We start from the raw sequence: 21,577 nt of genomic DNA, 5'->3' as shown, positions 1-21,577 counted from the left end.
AATCGATGCTCAATTGGTACTAAGAGGCCCAAAGTGTGCCGAGAAAATCTCCTCCACACCATTACACCAGCAGAAGCCTGAATCGATGATACAGGAATGCATCCATGCTTTTTCATGTTGTTTACACCAAATTCTGACCCGACCATCTGAATGTCAGAAATCAAGACTCATCAGACCAGGCAACATTTTTCCAATCTATTCATATTTGATTTTGATGAGCCCGTGTGAATTGTAGCCTCAGTTTCCTGTTCTCGTCTCACAGGAGAGTTACTGGTGTGTGTGTTCTGCTGCTGAAGCTCTTCTGCTTCAAAGTTCAACATGTTCAGAGACTCTCTTCTGCAGAACTCGGGTGTAACGAGTGTGTTTGAGTTACTGTTGCCCTCAGCTCAATCCAGTCTGGTCATTCTCCTCTGATCTCTGGCATCAGCAAGGCATTTTCATCCACTGAACTGCAGCTCACTGGATATTTTCTCTGTAAACCCTAGAGTTACTAAAATACTCAGACCTGCTCGTCCGGCACGAAAAAAAAAAAAAGTCATGTTCAAATTCACTTAAATCACCTTTCTTTCCCATTCTGATGCTCAGTTTGAACTTCAGCAGATCGTCTTGACCATGTCTACATGCCTAAATGCATTGAGTTTCTGCCATGTGATTGGCTGATTAGATATTTGCATTAATGAGCAGTTGAACCGGTATACCTAATAAAGTGGCCGGTGAGTGTATGCATGCATGCATGTTTCACAAAATAGTATTTAAGCAGAACACTGTGCTCTTTGGCTTGCAGTATAAAAGTATCCCAACAAGCCGTGCACAGTAACACCTTTGAGTGTGACTTTTCCAATATCTCACTATACTCGACTGCAACATGAGCTGTGTCCTTGTTATTTTTCTCTGGGATATAGCATTTTAGTTAAAGAGTAGAGCGTGATTATGGCACTGAATATGACTGATTTGAGATGAGACCAGATATAGATGCCATCTGGCATACTTGCATTTCTAAGTGTTAACCCAGTGGAAATAGAGACGAAACATAAAGACCCTTATTTCACATGCCCTCTGCCCAACGCTATGGGGAAACTAAAAATGAGACGTAACCCTGCACACGACTCCTTGAGACCTGAAACTCAAGTGATGACTTGGAACCATAAATCTTCCTTCCAGCAGTTTTACATGACAAAAGCAGGTGCCCTCCTGTCTGCAAAAACCTTTCCCAGTGATTTCTTATCATATACAGTATTTACTGTAATATGTATATTTATATGTGTGTGTATATATATTTACACGTGTGTATGTGTGAATATTGTCTATATGCATATACATGGCCCTATATAGGCTATAACCTCATACTGTTCATAAACACTATGTTTAGGCTACATATAGCCTAATGAATGTGCTTGTAATTATAGGGGTATGTAGAATAAGCGTTCCCGTCTCTCCTTATTGGGCTCAGTGCTCATTCAGTGTGTGTGTGTGTGTGTGTGTGTGTGTGTGTGTGTGTGTGTGTGTGTGTGTGTGTGTGTGTGTGTGTGTGTGTGTGTGTGTGTGTGTGTGTGTGTGTGTGTGTGTGTGTGTGTGTGTGTTGAGAGAGAGAGAGAGAGAGAGAGAGAGAGAGAGAGAGAGCTGAGGCACCGACTCTGCGCTCCAGTCCACGGTTCTCCACCGGAGGAGCGGAGCGCAGACAGAGACTCTGCCAGTATCTCGTGCATGGACAGCAGTCAACACCTTCTGCTCGACCCGCTTCGTAGCTTTGAAAACTGACGGATCTAAACATCACCATCATTCCCATTTAAACACCAGAAACCAGCGGCGTCGTTTGGATATACGCACCGTACACGCAAGGAGATGTGGATCATAAAGTTCATGCTGATTTGGACCTGCTGGTTCGGAGTGAGCGCGGACTTCGACGGCAGGTGAGACGGCGATTGTATCAATGTGATGTTAAGAGTTTTAAGAGAGCAGAGAGTTTGTTTTAAGAGTCATTTTATGATTCTGCCTGTTTTTAAAAGATGACTTTAAAGTAAACTGCTTTAAGATTTTAAACATTCAATGGCTTGTAAGTATGAATAAATTGCATCTCAGGCAAAATGTAATATAGGCTATTAATAAATATATAGATATGCCTTCAAAGTAACAGAGTTGACAATTTTAAAGTTCATCTATAGATAGGCATAATTAGGTTTGTGGTCAAGGTCAAAACACTACAATGTGTTTATTAGAAAGAGAATTTAATGCTGATAATTCTTCAAACATCCAGTTTTGAATAAGTCATTGTATTATGTAAAGAAATCGTGGAAACAGGGCTTTTTAAGATCATCCCCTGACAAGCCTCACAAAAGAATGAGATAAAAACCATGAGACACTTATGCTTAAGGAGTCAACATCCTGAAAGTATAATACCTTTATGACAGTGTTATTTTTATTTTTTACTAGAAGAATTTTAGAAATGTTTTATGTTGCTGGTAACAGGGTTGACTAATAACAAAACCTAAATTAGTAAAAAAAGTCATTCTTAAAGTCAATGTTTATGTTAACGATTTATTTCTACAGAAGTCACAATTTTCATGAAACGAGCCATAAATACGCTTCTGAAAGCACAACAGGTTAGCCTCACGTTTAGTGCTGTTGTGATCGGTTCAGTTTAGGACGGGCTTAAAGTTTGTGTTGTGTTACTGTGTTGTCAATCAGCACGGTGAACTTGTGAACTTGCATCAGTCTAAAGTTGCTCTTAAAGATCTCACAAATGCAAAATACTAGCATTCATTCTTTAACTTATCAGTATGTGTTGAATACTGTATGTAATGGCAGTTAAAAAAAGTGTTTAAGAAGCATTTATTCTCCCTTTTAGACTGTCAGCGCACATGCTCCTGGTTGTTTCGTGCCCAAACATGTAATGTGAAATATGTGGTGAACAGAAACGTGCCAAAGATTCAAATCTGCTTAAAGCTTCATTGAGATTAAAAGGGATTGAATGTCCATGCTTGAAATTAAATGTGCTTTAGTAAAAGTAGCTCAGTATACCTTAGGGCAAGGTTTCTCTGTCCGTTCCTACAGGCCCCCCTGAACTGTCTGCACATTTTAGGGGTCTCACTAATCTGACACAGTGTTGTTCATGAATCCCTCTGCTAGTAAGACTGATCGTTGAATAAGATGTGCTAAATAAGAGAGATATCCAAAAGGTGCAATCTGAGAGACTTTCAAGATTGAATGGCCCTAGGGCCATTATTAGAGGGGTTCATTGATCTCTTCTGTGACTTGGAGAAACTTTTAAAACAGTGCTTATGACTCATCCTTATTGAGCATGCATTGCTGAATCACATCATTTATTATGCAATGCTCAGTTACCTCATTCAAGTATGCATTGTTAATTAGGCCTACTCATTAAATATGAAAGTTAAATACTTTATGAATTTAATTATGTATATACATATAACAATTAAATTCATATGCATTATTTAAAAGTCAACAAATTCAAAACTGAGCCTATATATTTACTTTCCTAATGCACATCCATGGTCCTGTTACATGTACAGATCTTTTTTTAAGATTATTTTTTACATCTTACATCTATTTTTTACATCTTGATTCCTTCCCTGCAATATGAACTTGTTAACACACACACACACACACACACACACACACACACACACACACACACACACACACACACACACACACACACACACACACACATATATATATATATATATATAATGAAAATCAATGGGGTCCATTGTTGTTTTGGACTCCATTCATTTTCATTGTATGAGAAAAAATAAAGTACCTTGTCAAAGGAAGGTTTGAAAATGACAGTATAAATGACAACTTTTTCATTTTTGTGAGAACTGTCTTTTCAGTTCATTATGCAAATACATTATGGAAATATAATTGGTTTCAAACTGTGTTTCAATGTAATTTATTAATTTAGCGATTCTTTGTCATTTTACAGCATTGCTTAATTACGTCATATATTAAGTGTGCATTGCCTATTCACGTCATGTATTAAGTGTGCATTGTCTAATTATGTCATGTATTAAGTATGGGTGGCCTAATTACGCCATGTATTAATTATGTATCGTCTAATTACATTATATATTAAGTATGCACCGCCTAATTACGTCATGTATTAAGTTTGCATTGCCTATTTACATCATGTATTAAATATGCATTTTGTAATTGTCATGTATTAAGTATGCGTTGCCTACTTAAGTCATGTATTAAGTATGCATTGTCTAATTATGTAATATATTAATTATGCGTTGGCTACTTAAGTCATGTTTTAAGTATGCATCATCTAATTACGTCATGTATTAAGTATGCATCACCTAATTAAGTCATGTATTAAGTATGCATCATCTAATTACGTCATGAATTAAGTATGCATCACCTAATTACGTCATGTATTTAGTTTGCATCACCTAATTACGTCATGTATTATGTTTGCATCACCTAATTACGTCATGTATTATGTTTGCATCACCTAATTACGTCATGTATTATGTTTGCATCACCTAATTACGTCATGTATTATGTATGCATCGCCTAAGTAGTCACGTATTATGTATGCATCGCCTAATTATGTCATGAATGAAGTTTGCATCACCTAATTCCGTCATGTATCAAGTATGCATCTCCTAACGTCATGTATTAAGTATGCATTGTCTAATTATGTCATATATGAAGTATGCATTGGCTACTTAAGTAATGTATTAAGTATGCATCATCTAATTACGTCATGTATTATGTATGCATCGCCTAATTAGTCATGTATTATGTATGCATCGCCTAATTACGTCATGAATGAAGTTTGCATTACCTAATTCCGTCATGTATCAAGTATGCATCGCCTAACGTCATGAATTAAGTATGCATTGTCTAATTATGTCATATATCAAGTATGCATTGGCTACTTAGGTAATGTATTAAGTATGCATCATCTAATTACGTCACGTATTAAGTAAGCATCACCTAATTACGTCATGTGTTATGTTTGCATCACCTAATTATGTCATGCATTATGTATGCATCGCCTAATTACGTCATGTATGAAGTTTGCATCACCTAATTACGTCATGTATTATATATGCATCGCCTAATTACATCATGTATGAAATTTGCATCACCTAATTACATCATGTATCAAGTATGCATCGTCTAACATCATGTATTAAGTTTGCATCGCCTAAATGCATCATGTATCAAGTATGCATCGCCTTATGTCATGTATTAAGTTTGCCTCGCCTAAATACATAATGTATCAAGTGTGCATCGCCTAACGTCATGTATTAAGTATGCGTTGCCTAATTACGTAATGTATTAAGTATGCATCTTCTAATTGTGTCCTGTAGTATACATTGCCTAATTACATCATGTATTAAGCATGCATCACCGAATTACGTCACGTATTATGTATGCATCGCCTAATTACCGGTAGTTCACTGTTGTGAATGCATCACTTCCCATTCACTGTTACAGTCACTCGGTTCCCACAGGGTGTTCCGCTGAGACACTGCCCACCCAAGTGTGGACTTCTGAATACAACTCCTGCAGTGATCTTTATGGCATCTTCTATCTTCCGCTCTGCTGGGAAGCATTTTGCCCTTTTGGCAAGATGAGCAATAGCTGTCCTTCCAAATGGACTTGAAATGTATTCACTGGCAGAAGCATTTGTTGTGTTAAAATTCAAGCTTGGTTCTTTTGCTTCTTCATTGTCCCCTTATTTATCATTGCCAGTTGCCCAGAGGCAGAGCACAGCTATGATGTGGTTTCACGAACACATTCGTACTCAGTTAGGGGGACATTAATAACAGTTTTTGTGGTACAACATTAGCGGCGCTCTTTAAGAGACATAATGAACAACTAATGTGTCATCTATATTTGTCCAAATGACCTTAGCACACTCATTTAGTCAAGACTCTGTTATTCATTGCATTCTATGCATTCTGACTTCTCTTTGTCATCCCATACATCATGAGCTTAATGTTTGTGTAACTCACAGACGCAATATTGATGCTTTTTCTTCAGGGCATGGCTTGCGCTGGCATTTCAGGAGCGGGAGCTGCCCACTGTAATGAACGTGTACATTAACCTGCTGGCGCACATTATTAATTTCAGTCGTGATGGAGTTCGCTTGTCACCAGGGCCATTATTTGCCAATTTGCCCTGCTTACAAACCTGCTTCACTGCCCCGATCTAAATTCATAGAGAGAATATAGTGCATGAGCGCACTGTGAGGGGCCCATTCATTATATCCAGGCCCTTAGCAGGGGCCGTTAAGCTCCTGTCTAATGGCTTGTGCTACACCTGAGGGATGACTCGCCACTAAACCGCCAACTTGTCATTTGCTGACATGATAACAAGAGCAATCAATTATAGACAGACTCATTAAAGTGTCCAACTTTTTCAACTCTTCCAACATGGGGTTCTGGACTGTTGGTTACTATGACTCACTGGAGCAGAATGTATATTCCCCGCATCTCTAATTATTCAAATATATTTTGTCAGCAGTGCTTTGTTACTCCCTCACTCAGTCTTGGGGTAAACCCTACAGGCCCATTCAGAAGGGCTTGAATTATGTCCACATGTCCGGTTGACACTCTTTGTAATCTTTCAATTGATTTCATCATCTGAATTGTCTCAGGGAGCAGAATTTGCCCCCAGGCCTGACTTTGCCATCATGCAGTGGCGGAGTCAGCTACCATGGCCAACGAATGTACATTTGACTGAAAATGCATTGTCACTTGGTCTGTAGTCAAATTATTTTCAATGTTTGGATTTGACACTCTCCGTCAATTCGTCTGCTGAAAATAGGATGCACACACGACTTTGAGTGTGCAAAATTACCAATGCATTCTCATCCTTGGGCGTCATAATACTGACGCTTTTGACATTTCGTCTACATCGAACGCACATGGCACCCTTTAGCGTCAATATTCCCTTTAGCCTCATATTGACGCTAAAGGGTGCCATGTGCATTCGATGTAGACGAAATGTCAAGAGCGTCAATATATGAGAACGGGCTGAAAATTACATATGGGGAACAAGATATGCTGTCACATTCAATGGATTTTGTTGTTAAGAATAAAAGAAAAACATCAAATAATAAGTTGAATATATTAAAGGGGACCTATTATGCCCTTTTCTTGGTTTTCTTTTTGGGCTCTACTAGAATAGGCTTTCATGCCTTTTCATTATTTTTCACGTGTTTATGTTGCAGCACCTCTCTTCTCAGTCTGTCAGTAACGCTCTGTTTAGTTTCTGTCTCTATGAAGCTCCTCCTTCTGATAAGCACAATGTGCTCTGATTGGTCAGCTGGAGCAGTGTGTTGTGATTGGTCAACCGCTTCAACTGGAAATGTCACGTCACTCACTATAACCACCTAACTCAACCAGGCTTCACACCTTTATTTTTCGTATGCCTTGGGCGGGAAATATTTAAATGAGGAATATTGTGACGTGTTCGTTACCGGAAGAAAACTCAAAGACTACAATCGGGGCGTTTTAAGGAGTAAAATGTACTGTTTACTCCACTTTACGGAAACCCTGTAAGCAATGCAGCTTTGAAATTTGCATTCTTTTTACTGAGCCAAATCTGTGACATTTTGATTCTTAATTGGTCAACCACCTTCTCCCCATGCAAATTCACAGGCCAGAGCTGAAACTTTGGCCTGCATTTCCTCTCGCCCACGTTTGCATGCATATGAATGGAACAAAGTCTAATGTGACTGCACTTGCGATGCTAAAGTGCTCTTTTTCAATTGCCACTCTTTTTTTTAGGCTAAATCTACTTCTAAATTTCCAACCAGCCAGACTTCTGACTAAATAACTGCGCTGACCATTGCAAAACTCATATCTGTTGTCTTCAAATGCTCAGAAACATCTCAGAAACTGTGGGAGATTCATAAATCTGTCCCTTTCACCACATGGGGCGTTTATTTCAGACTTGTACCTGCTGCGTCTGATTGCCGCTTAGCTCTGGATGAGATGGACTTTGCTTGACCGGTGTGTCATTCTCCAGAGGCATATATTCTATATGGAGGCTGGCGAATGAAGACAGCTCAACTCGAGCGCATGTTTCAAAGGCGCGTGTCTAATTGTCTGGCAGTCTGTGGAGGTGGTGGAGGAATGTGAAGGGCTGTAATTAAACCCCTTGCACTTGCACCCGAGCCCTGCTGCATGTCATCATTCATATACATGTGCAGACTCACTACGGAACCGCATGAATTGTGTCAGACCGCTCCAGACAAATTGAAATGCGAATTGCATGAATGTTTCATGACTCAAATGTACCAGTGCACAGAGATAAAGGCATCTACGTCTAATTTTCGTGACCCGGTTGCCTCCTTTTAGCAGCCGGGACAGAATTGCATTATGGAGATATTTGTCGTTTGTGTAATCCGCTAATGCCAGATTGAGCTGGAAATTGAAACTGTGTAATAGCTGCATCTTTAACAAGGTGAGGAAAGACTCTAACTCAGGTGGACGAGGGATTTGTTGTGACAGACTTGTTACCTCAGTGAATGTGGCGCCGGTTTCTCGCTGGGCGACGCTCTCTCTCTTTCTCTCTCTCGGTTTGGTGTCTCTTTGGATCGGGCCCAGAGTTTGCAGATTGCTGACTGGCACGCATTCGCTTGTCTCTGGTGGGGCAAGCACTGCACACGAGGAGATTTGTCTCTCTCTCTTGTCCCTCCCTCTATTTGTTTCTTTCTTACTTGCTTTCTTTTCCATTAAAGAGGGCCTGTTTTTACTTTCTTTAGTGTGTAATGTTGCTGTTTGAGCATAAAAAAGGTCTGCAAAGTTACAAAGCACAAATTCACTTTCTGTTCTCTATATCAGTAACACTGTTTCTGAACTCCCTGAAACGCCTCCATTGTTGTCTTGAGTTTTCTTCCGGGAACGAACACGACAAATATCCCTCATTTAAAAAATTCCTTTCCAAGGCAAACGCAAAAAAATAGGCGAGGCCTGGTTGAGTTAGTTGGTAGTGCATTAAAAATCACGGTTATGGTAAGTGGTTGACCAATCATGAGAAACTTGTCCAGCCGACCAATCAGAAGACCAGTCTCTTTCAGAAGGAGGGGCTTCATTGAGACAGGAACTAAACAGAGCGTTACTGACAGACTGGGAAGAGAGGTGCTGCAACAATGCGAAATATGTGAAAAATAATGTGTTTTTTGAATAGTCCTTTTGTAGCAGAGCCCAATACCAAAACCAAGGCATAATACGTCCTCTTTAAGCACTGCAGTTTATGTGAATTATTCTCTGTTGTCTTTTTGTAATAGCATGGTGTCCTAAAAAGCTTTCCATCAAGCATTTTTTTCTGTCCTCCCTGAAAATCAAATGTTTTGTTCAAAGACAAAATCACAGCCAATTGGAACATACTTGGAGTTTAATGAATGTTAGTATGCATTATGATCCCTCTCTTTCATTTTTGAGACACTAAATTCTGTTCTGATAGGGTCACGGTCAGGTAAATGAAAATAAACCACGTGATTGTGTTAGAATAGTTAAATAAATAGCTTTGTATCATTGTGGAGAAATGCAATTAAAATGACTAAAGATTGGGTATGTGGGGTCATTATATATGTACAGTACATATGTTCTGCTATGTTTGCAGTACAGATAAATTGACAACAACCATTTGGTTTTCTTACTTTTAAAAGACAAAAGACAACAGAAATGTGCAACCCTGGGAGCCATTGCGAAATATGATGTATTCTGCACCCAGCATCTTTGCAGTGAGTTAGAAGTGATGTTTTTAATGCATACAGAGGTGATTGTGTTGGAACATGGTGAGTCCGGCCAGTCTCTCTGTGTGTGTGTTTGTGATTAAATGTGTGTTTCAGGTAAGATATAGCAGAGTGACAGGCAGGAGCACGGACTCAATCCTCTTAGCATGCGCTCTGTGTCTTTAGAGCCGTCTCCTTTTCCTCGCCGAGCTGCACACGCAAACATTTTCCCTTCGGCCTGTCACTCTCATTTAGTGCCACCATCACACTTTCTTACTGGAGTGACTGGCAGCCATGGTGGCCGCATTAGCATTTTCACTGGCTTCCGATCCAGAGTAAACGGAAGAGGACAGTGAGCGTGCGGCTAAAATTCACAATCATTTCCTCCCTCACTTATGCATACTATAACACATGCAACTTTTAGAGATATGTCAGTGTTTTTTATTCTTGTAATGGTATTATATTTTGTTGCCTAGTAGAATAAAAATGTTTAATGTAAAAAGTAAAAATCTAGCTTGGGGTCAGTAAGATTTATTGAAAGAAATTAATCATTTTATTCAGCAAGGCTGTATTACATTGTGAAAAGGGTACAAGACATTTATCAAATATAAAATTATATTTCAAACTTTCTGTTCATCAAAGAATCCTGGAAAAAGTATCACTGTGTATGTATGTAAGGGTTAAATAAAATAAATCATCTTATTATCCACTTATTATCATCCTCAAATAAAGTAATTCAACAAAATATAGAATGTTTATATGTGATATATGATTAGCTCAGTTTATTTTCTTTCTTGTTTTCTCTTCTCTGTTTAAATACAGCCAGCCGTATTAAGTAGAGGTTTAATTTTAGATTGTGCGCTGTGCTTTCCCTGTATCTATTACCCATGATGATCCATTTACATGACGTCATTTGACCTGTGTTCATTCCCTTTTACTTATTTTCACAGACCTTAAATGGTTTTACTTCTTCACAAAAACATTTGGAGCTCTGCTGGTGGAAAAAAAGAGATTCGTCCTGGCGTGCACTGCCAAGAAACTCTCCGATTCAAAAGCACTTCAGCTGTACCTTTATTTTCCATTTTATGGAAAATCGGTTTTAAACGGCCTTCGCTGTTGTTTCCAAGAATGATGTTTTCCAAAAATCTGTCTTGTTCACTCACATTGTTGGGTCATGTAACATATCTTTTTCTAAGAACACCCTTATTTTTCATAAAGTCCCTCTCGCATAAGCACAGATAGACTACATCTGATCTCTGCGCTGTGTGTGCATCCAGCATCATACGAGAAGATCTGCCTCTGGTGGAGGAGTGATAACTCACAGTGCTCTTATCTGCAGCACCTGTGTCACTGAGTACAACGGAAGCTTTGTGAATATAGATAACACGTCACTGGCTGACTGATGCAATGGATAAGACAACAGTAAAAACTGGAACAATAGAAGTTAACTCATGACTTGCAAATGTGTTTGAATCTTGAATCTACAGATTCATGGGCTTAGATAGACTTAGATAGACAGACAGGCCGACCGATAGATAGATACAGTAGACAGACAGACAGACAGACAGACAGGCCGATAGATAGATACAGTAGACAGACAGACAGACAGATAGATAGATAGACAGACAGACAGATAGATAGATAGATAGATAGATAGATAGATAGATAGATAGATAGATAGATAGATAGATAGATAGATAGATAGATAGATAGAGACAGGCAGACAGACAGACAGACAGACAGACAGACAGATAGATAGACAGACAGACAGACAGACAGACAGACAGACAGACAGACAGACAGACAGATAGACAGATAGACAGATAGATAGATAGATAGATAGATAGATAGATAGATAGATAGACACAGACAGACAGACAGATAGATAGATAGATAGACAGACAGACACAGACAGACCGTCCAACTGACAGAAAGATAGACAGACAGACAGATATATAGATAGAAAGATAGATAGATAGACAGACAGACAGACAGACAGACAGACAGACAGACAGATAGATAGATAGACAGACAGACAGACAGACAGACAGACAGACAGACAGACCGTCCAACTGACAGAAAGATAGACAGACAGACATATATAGATAGAAAGATAGATAGATAGACAGACAGACAGACAGACAGACAGACAGACCGTCCAACTGACAGAAAGATAGACAGACCGACAGATATATAGATAGAAAGATAGATAGACAGACAGACAGACGTCCAACCGACAGATAGATAGACAGACAGACAGACAGATATAGATAGATAGATAGATAGATAGACAGACAGACAGACGTCCAACCGACAGAAAGATAGACAGACAGACAGATAGATAGATAGATAGATAGACAGACAGACAGACAGACAGACAGACAGACAGACAGAAATACAGATAGATAGATAGATAGATAGATAGATAGATAGATAGATAGATAGATAGATAGATAGATAGATAGATAGATAGATAGATAGATAGATAGATAGATAGATAGATAGATATGCTCAATGTTACTTGTCACTCATTTAACTGTCTTCTGTGTAGTGATTGGCCAAGATCTGATCAAACTGTCTCCTGATAGGTGGCCCAGACAGATGGCCTCGTCCAATGGGCTGTGCCGATACGGCGCTCGGGTCGACTGCTGCTGGGGTTGGACACGAGTCTCCTGGGGCCAGTGCCAGCGTGAGTAACTGCTGCTATAGGGTGAACAGTGCTGTAGGGGCTTCTAGACTTCCATGCTGCTTTAACCTTCTTCCGACACTTAACAACACTTCACAGCAAGTCACCAGTTCATTGGAGTAGCTGCCAAATTCTGTTCTATTGTATAAATAGTTCTATTGTCTTTTAAGTCTTTTAAGTCTGGCATAATGTTTTAGATGCTGATTTGATTGCAGGATCCATTTGATTCCACCAAATACTGTATAATGAACTGGTGACTTCACAGAAGTGGTAGAAAATGATGGCTGAAAATAAGCAAGACTATGTCTTGGGAAATAATGCTTCTAAATTTCATGCTTACTAACTGGTTTAGTCGCCCGCCGGTTGTCTGCTTTGTCTTTGAGATATTCTGCATGACACCCAATATTATGTGGTTCAGTCATTTGGAATAATTAGAAGGTACAACGAGTAGTTTGCTGCAACAGCACCACATTCCTGCAGGATTAGTTTGAGGTCTAAAAAAGACATAGAAGTCCAAGCATTCATTTAGAAAGCACATTTAAAAACAACTGAAAGTGCTGTACAATAATATGAAAAATATAAAGAACATAAATATATATATATATATATATATATATATATATATATATATATATATATTATCAAGTTTAATTGTTTCACTTCCAGCCATTGTATTACCCGTAATACCTTTAGTTGGATCAAGCATGGATTATGCCGATCTGTAATGTGCGATCCATATAAATGCATTCATCTCACACTAGAAGTGATGATGCCTCTCAAATCTTACACCACATTAATCACGTAATGATCTTCAAGTACGGATTAGCTCATTTTATTGCGTTATCATGGAATCAGAGGATGTGCTCCCGCTGCTCATATTAATAGCGTCTTATGCTTCATTTATCAGCTGCCATATGTTCGCTACAAATCTAAAAAAGATATGCCATGCTTCTGAACAAATGTTTGACCGTATCAAAAAATGGAACAAGCCCAGCGCTGATTCATGGGCTACTTTGTGATGCATGAGTATTAGCGGCGCAATGTATCGGGCAGCCTGACAAATGCAAGATTCTCTGCATGGCTTGTGCACATGATAGCCCAGCTGTTGCCTTTGCCAAAGAATCACGAGGGTCACATGCTGAGGGGCTCCAAAAGCTAATGCTTATGCTTCTATGCTAGTAGATTCTCAGCATTTCGTCTTTATACCGTATTTTGTAACAAATCAATGTTTTCTTTGTGTGACTGTGTGTGTATGTGTGCAAATGTCTCTCACACTTCACGTGGCCGAGGTACGCCTTTGCAGATTGCGTGTTTTGGATGGTTGAAAACGCTGAAAACGGTCATTTGAAGTCAATAAATATGCACAATGGGCGGCAAACAAACCGATTCTGTCCTCAATCACGGACAGCAAGACAGCCAGCGGTTGAACTCGTTAAGGGCGTTAAGGGCTCCATCGTGACTGATTACGGGATCCCTGCATCTCATATCTTTGATGAAATTGATTGACGACCACCGACCGGCCAAAACAAACCGCAGCAATTTCAACTCGATTCGATTTGAATTGAAATTGCTGCGGTTTGTTTTGGCCGGTCGGTGAACATACGGGGTGAAGATGCACATTGAGAATGAAGGCCGTAATAAATGCATCCCCGAACACAGAGTCCTCAGGGAAAGTGAAGTGCTCGGCTCCGAAATGCTTTTCAAATATCCATCCAGTCAAAGGTTGTGTTATCATACTTTATCTGGCTCCATTCTCACCTCAATAACAGGAACATGAAGCTGCAATATTTGACTTTCTCAGAACAGCTGGTTTAGGGGGCAGCCCTCGGTTTCTTGGGCTGAATTCGTGATTACGATTATACTGTACCTCACACAGCCGAAATTAGATTCCCCAATCATAACAACCTAATCATCTAGAGTTAACAAGATCTCCAGCTGAGGATGAATTTTGATGAAGTTCCTTCACGAGTACGGCTCAGTGCGAGAGTGAAATATCTGTCTCGAGCGTCAGGACATCTCGGACTGTAATCTCTCTCTCTCTAAAAGCTGGATTTTAAAGGAACGTTCCGGGTTCAATACAAGTTAAGCTCTATCAACAGCTTTCATAGCATAGTGTGGATTACCAACGAAGATCATTTCGGCTCATCCCTCAGGTTATAAAAAGAGCAAAAATCATAGTTACAGTAAAGCACGTACACTGCAAGTGCTTAAGGACAGGCAGTCAACGTTAAAATTTCTTCATTACGGTTCAAACGCTTGGGGTCAGTAAGGTTTATTTGAATAACCTAATACTTTTATTCAGCAAGAAGACTCTATTCTTCTAAAAGATATTTTTATTTCAACTTTCTATTCATATATAGAACTTTCTATTCCTATTGATAATAATAAGCTATGTTTCCTGAGCATCAAATCAGCATATTAGAATGATTTGTCGGTCAGACGTCCTTGGCCAGTGAAAGCTACCGTCAGTTTGAAGGTCTGGATATGCAAGACTAGGTCAGGGGAATCCGAAACCAGTATAATAACACTTATACTTCCAGTTAAGACCAATTTAACTAAATAAATACGGTAATCATTCAGTAACATAGTGTATAGCATCATGGTATCTTCTGAAGGGTAATGTTAGCTTTGAGAGTCGTCACTTCTGTAGTTTAAAGCATCATTTAATTTGAAGTAATTGGCCCTCATGAGGACCAGTGAGGTCAGGCGGGACAAGAGGGATTTAATAGTTGAACATCTGCAACACCGACTATCCTGTTCCTAAGCTGCTCCTAAAATACCAGCTCAGCAAAATGTTACTCAAACGTTCGAGCATCAGTAGTTAACAGGGGAGTGTGTGTGAAGCTGTGTGACTGAGGAACTGCAAAGAAACCTTTGTTATTGAGGCTGCCCTGCCTGGGCAAGAGAACATAGGAACTAGAGGAGTGAAACTCGGTTTTGTGGACCGATGAATCAAAATTTGAAGACAAATGTCTTCTTTTTTTGTCCTTTGGAAACAGTTTAAGCTTTGTTGAACACAGCTTTGATATAGTGTTTTGCACATCGTAACAATGTGTCCATTCACAGTGAAATTATTACTTACATTATTACACAATTTGAATATATTTAAAATGTAATTTGTTCCTGTGATGCAAAGAATTTTCAGCATCAAAAAGAAACCTTTTGAAACATAGTAATTTTTCCCTGAAAAAAAGTTCTTATCACCACGTGACATGTGAGAGACTTTAATCTTATGTGTGTGGATTGTATGTGTTGCGTTCATAATGCTTGTCCATCATCAGCATGGCTCCCATGTAATGTTTTCATCTCACATTTAGATGAAGCTTCTTCCTTTTTTATTTTTTTTGTCTGGCCGTTTGTTTTGCAGCCCTCTACGTCTTAACCCGCAGAGTAATCGGGATAAGGTGCCAACCCCAAGGTTAGCACCACATCATATTTCCATTGCAATCATCTTGCCTCAGCGTCATTCAGAGCACGCATCCGCTGAATACCGAGTTCCCGTTTATTTATAGTCCCCCGCGCGCACTCCTCCTTTGAGAATATCCTGATATCCTGTGAACACTTCACACCTGCTCCAGCTTCCATCTGAATATCTGGACCCTCCAGGATATTTGGATATCACTGTTTATATTCATATTTGTTTGTTCCCCCACGTCAGCCTCAAAGGATCTCACATCAAGGGTCTTTTAACACAGCAGAGTAGAGAGAGAGGACAGGAATGATGGAGGATGGAATCAGGAAACCAGATTTAAACGGGCATCTCCCATATGAGCGGTACTGCTAAATATCATGCATCTGTTTTATTGGCTTCCTGCGGATAACACGTCCAAAGCAAAATCAACTACAACAAACATTTTAACTACTTAATTAGTTAGCTATCTAGTTGTCCTGTAGAGACATTTATGATGTGACGGGTGTATTTATAAATATAAAAGTAGAAAATATTCTAAATATTAAAGTTAACATTTAATAAAAATTTTCAGATAGCACATGTACGTCTGTAAGATGTCTGCTAGAGGTCTGGAAAACATCTGCGGTGTAAATACATCTGATAAACATCGTAGAAAAAGCAGTTTTACATACATTTTAAACCATATACAGGTTTAAGATGTCCCAGAGACGGTTCGCAGATGAGCAAACACTCTAAAAAAAACATCTCTCAGATGTAAATGCAGACGTCAAATAGACGTCTCTAAGATGTCCGAGTGCTTTTGCCTAACCACCATAAACCACCAATAATCGCAATAAGCTCCGCGTTTTGTTACTTTCGATAAGAAACAAGAAGAGTTTAAAACTTGCATTTTTAGTTGAATTTGGGGAAACCACTTAAAACGTTTGTTGTGTTGAGCTATTTCAATTACTTTTGTTTGATTTGTTCATTGCAAACAGCCGAAAGTCTGTAAATTTTGCCAATAAACCTGATTTGCAGTGGGGGTTGAATAATTTCAATTACAACTGTGTGTGTATATGCAGTAAATATATTGATTTATTCATTAGTTTATGTTTTATTTATTTATTCATATATAATATGTTATATATGTATTTATTTTTAGATGGGATATTGTAGCGTATAGTTAGTGTGAAACTTAAATATAAATATTAAAGCTAACTTTTAATATAATTTTTTAATATAACATTTTTAAATTCTACATTATGTCCAAGAACAACAAAAATCTATTGGATGGGTATTACAGGAGGTCTGGCACAAACCACTAGGACATGGTGCGGTTGTGCTTTGCAAGGTTTATTGATTTTTCCAGCTTAGAAAAATCATTATTAGCTTTTTAAATACTTAGTAAGCCTTATTATGAATCTTATTTTCATAAAATTCACCAATAACACTTCCTGACATTGCTTTGAAGCTGCCATCCGGTCATGCGTCATCAGAGCGCATGGATTGATAGGTATGCAATGCCGAGAATGAAAGTCTCCAGGGGTAGAGGAACGCATGTGGTGAGAGAGGAGCTAGGCGTTTTGAAGCCAGCGGGACCGTTTGATGTGGTTTGTCAATAACGGGTACTTCCCTTGGCCCGTTTCGCCTGCGGTTTGTGTTCCAAGTGTCGGCATTTCTCTGAACCGGACCGCGGCAGATAGGTTTCCCTTTAAAGCCCTGTCCTTAAGCTCTTCATTCGTCAGCACTTAAAAATATAACCACTGCTTGTGATCACACAGCGTCCCACCAGGATTAATCCATGATTTCATCACATTTGATAACTGTCTGGCTAGCGAGATAAGGCAGCCGCCCGGATAAACTCTCAATGTCAGAGAACTCGTTTCGGTTTCCTTGTTTGTCTCCTGCCAGCTTGGGGTTTACCACCAAATTAGGGCTCATGTCCTTTTGTGTTTTAACCGTAGGGTTTGATCTTACTGTCTAACCTCTATATTAAATAACACAGGTTAAAAGCAAGGTCAACATGCACCTTTGATTAGCTTACTCAATCTAATAAGGTGGAATGAGACGGGCTGATTCTTATCTCACCATTTTGCCAGAGTGGGCTAATGCTTTTCTGCCTTTATGCAGTTTGAACAGTCTGAAAGTAGATATATGTGTCTTTTATCACTAGCACACATAGTCTTGCTTTCACCATCTAGGGTCAAGGGGTTAAATAGCATCTTTTCTCATTCATGTCTCTTGTAGTATTTTGTGTGTGTATTTGTGGTGTATTCTTAGCTCCTCTTTCACTCTGAGAATGGCACCAGTGAGGAAAATTAACAGCTCTGATAGGCCTCTATAATTGGAGAGTCAACGAAGCTTTCAATGGAAATTAGTCTCAGTCGACTGCAGACTCTGGTATGAACCACCACTGAGTGCTCTAGTCCAGCCTAATGTTACAGCCAGGGTTGGTAAATTGAAACTAAACTTATATAAAATAAATGTTAGCTGAAATATATAAAACATTTTAAAAAATAAACTTAATTTCAACTAGTTGCCAAAGCAAATTTACTAAAACAGAAATAAAAATGTAATTTAAATAAATAAAAAACCGAAAAAAATTGACAAAAACACAACAAAATGACTAAAACTTTGAGTAAAATGAAAATGGAAAATACCAAAAAAAAATATATATATATTTATATAGAGGTCTATATACACTCCTTGGCGAAAAAATAATAATACAAAAAGGCCAAGCCAAAAATGGCTATAAACTAAGCTTTTAATTGTCTTAACGACAACGTATTGGTCAGAAAACTGGCAAAATTTTAACAAATGCACTACTTAAAAAGCCATTAGCGTTTCAGAAAAACATCAAAGACAGAATGAAGTTTTTGTCAGAATATGGGAAGCTGTGTGTGGAGTGATGAATCACAATGAAACACGAGTTGCATAGTGAAGCTCCAGAGCGTTGTCTTCAAAAATCTGCTGAGAAATATAATAATAAATGCATTTCGAGCACAGTGAAGCGTGAGGAAGAGACTGTGTCATTGTGTGAGGAGCCTTTTTATCTGCTGCTATTGGTGAGTTTCTTCACTGTGAAAAGTCATTTAATGCTTTAGAGTACAGGAGAATAATGCAGAATGGCTTGCTTCCCAAAAATGAAAAGTTGAAATCAGATGTTATTTTTCAACAAGACAATGAAAAATGCAAAGACTGCCAAGAAATGGCTTGAGAACAAGTCCATCAGGCTCATGTTTTGGTCAGTATAGTTAATATTTGGTCTCGCATTAAACTCAAACAAACTGGGAGACATTTTCCAACTACTCATGAACTGTTTGAAGCCATTAACATTGAGTGGAACAACAGTGACTCTTCCTCCATGTAAAAAGCTGTCTGCAAGAAAGATTATTCTGTGCTGAGTCACTTTATCTACAGTATTTGTGCAATTCCTGCTAATTTCCTTACCAGTGATTTGTGATTAAAATGGTTGAGACCATTACATATTTTGGCTTGGCCCTGCACATGCAGGTGATCAAGTAACTGGGGTAAATTGGGTAACTTTTTTTTAAAATATACATTTTATTCTTCATAAATTTTCCACAAAAACAAAATAAACTTACAAAAAATGAAACATTATATAATCATAAAACATTTAATATGAAAATAAACCAAAATAGAATACCAGTATTATTCATACTAAAGACTCATGTTGTGGCATGGAAGCATACTTTCATTAATTCACTAATGAATATGCCATTTGGGCATCTTTGACGTACTACTTCAAACATAATTTGATTTGCGTTGCTCTGAACCTAATCTTGTATGCTATAAAAGACCGATCAGTTTCCTGTGCTGTTATTTAGCAGCAGGGCTGCAAACACAGAATCATTCTGACAACATTAGGAAGAGCAGTATGAGATGGGATGCAGCTTTTGTTTTTTTAAATTTGCATGTTTTTGTCTCTATTTTGAAGATGTCAGAGGCAGTATTTACCCCATATTCAACCCTGAGGATGTTTTCGATTTTAAGGTTAAGTTACATGTTACTACATGTACTTACTATTGTAATAACAGTAAATTATGCATAAGTATCTAACCCTAAACCAAACCCTAACCCTAACCCTAACCGTAACTCTATAGTAAGTACATGTAGTTAATTGATATTACTCAGGACTTATTTGAGCAATACAATGCAGTTCCCTCAGTCTCGGATCTAAAATGTTTCTGATGTTGCACAGCTCTGGGCTGCTTCCCAATCCAAATGTGAGATGTAATGAGACATAAAGCAAAAGTGAGGTGGACCGTACACTCGGTTCATTAAAATGACCAAGGCAAACAATGAATTATTGATGTAGGGGGCCAGCGTTCCAAAATAATGTTTTTGTGGATCTCTCGCCACAATATCCTCAAGGTCTAATTTATTTCCCAGAGTGAGAACGGTTTGTTTTTTTCTCAGCACAAAAACTTAAGCCTGTTTTTTTTTTGTTACATGTTTCCATATCTACTGCACAGACTTTGGAGTAAAACGATACTGATGATCTTTTTGCCTACAGCCGTATGTCAGCACGGATGCAAACACGGAGAATGCGTGGGACCCAACAAATGCAAGTGCCATCCAGGTTATACAGGAAAAACATGCAACCAAGGTAAGTGCTGAAGTGTGATCACAGTACGTTTAAATCAATCTCTCTTTCTCTAAAGCACCAATTTGTCACTGCATTCATTTAAAGGCCTCTGGATGTAGATGTTAACCTGTAGGTCTACATAAAACAATGCATCTGTTGTATCGAGTGATGTAGTGATTCAGGATGCGAGGTTTCCCTTAAGCTGATAATATCTCAATTACTGAACTAAGAACGCTGTACCGAAAATAAAACGGAGCCAAGGGACTAAATTCTGTCTGTAGTTGTCTCATCAGAAGAGCGCTGGCGTCGGAGATAACCCCTGATTTAACAGGCACATTTCCATTTGAGAGGAGAAGGCTGGGAGAGGATTCTGTGCCCTCGGAAGGCAAAGGGAGAAGGTGTAATTAAAAGACGGGAAGGAAAGGGAAAACAATCCCCTCTGGAATGTGGAATAGAATCTTTTCGGTTTTCCCTTGCGTCATGGTTTCATGTCAAGTCGATTAAACTTCTTTAGCATTGCTGGACTGGGTGGAAATGATTGAATTAAAAAAAATGATCATCACAACAGACAGATGACGTTTCTAACAGCTTCACTTGGCTTCCGTGGCGAGAGCGATTAAAATAACCTGATGGGATTTATAGGAAATTACAAATATTTGACATGCCAAGGGTTTATTTGTCCTGCGCGTTTCAAACTTTGACAGGTGCTGGTTAGCGCGGACACCTGGGTGGCATATTAAAATGATCGGCGGAAATAATCAAGCCCTTCATTTTCAGTGTGACTGACTGAAGTGTTTTTCAAGCTGATAATTGTTTTTTATTTATTTATTGAAATTATTTATAACACAACAATCAGCATGCAAATTAAATCATACCACGCAAGATGCCCAATCACTTGTATTTCATAAGCTATTGTAATAATTGCTAATATTATTCATGATTTATTTTGAGTCGATACTTTGCAATGCAAACTCTGATTGTTAATAGCTCTATACTAATACTTATGTAATCAAAATGTGTTTTACATATTAGTTCATTTTTGTATTGACAATCTCTATATTAATAAATATAATATTATACATTTGGGCCTAAAACTAACTTTTTGTCACACCTGCCAATGAACAGTGACTTACCAGCCATGAAACATAATGTTACAAAAGTTATTCA

At 38.5% G+C, this 21,577-nt stretch overlaps 1 protein-coding gene across 2 annotated transcripts in view; it reads left to right on the top strand.

The window, feature by feature from the left end:
* Positions 1-1,601: 1,601 nt before the first annotated feature.
* npnta (nephronectin a) overlaps positions 1,602-21,577 on the top strand; it is a 54,806-nt gene continuing 34,830 nt past the window's right edge. For both annotated transcript variants that reach the window (XM_081360590.1, XM_081360589.1), the window contains exons 1-3: positions 1,602-1,910; positions 12,313-12,413; positions 20,339-20,431. In XM_081360590.1, the coding sequence (XP_081216716.1) occupies positions 1,843-1,910; positions 12,313-12,413; positions 20,339-20,431 (262 nt within the window). In that variant the 5' untranslated portion in view covers positions 1,602-1,842. The remainder of the gene's footprint in view (positions 1,911-12,312; positions 12,414-20,338; positions 20,432-21,577) is intronic.

Source organism: Scardinius erythrophthalmus (genome assembly GCF_964197995.2).
Source record: "Scardinius erythrophthalmus genome assembly, chromosome: 3".
NCBI classification, from domain to species: Eukaryota; Metazoa; Chordata; class Actinopteri; order Cypriniformes; family Leuciscidae; genus Scardinius; species Scardinius erythrophthalmus.
Note: the sequence above shows the minus strand (reverse complement) of the source record. Positions and strands in the feature narration are given on the sequence as shown.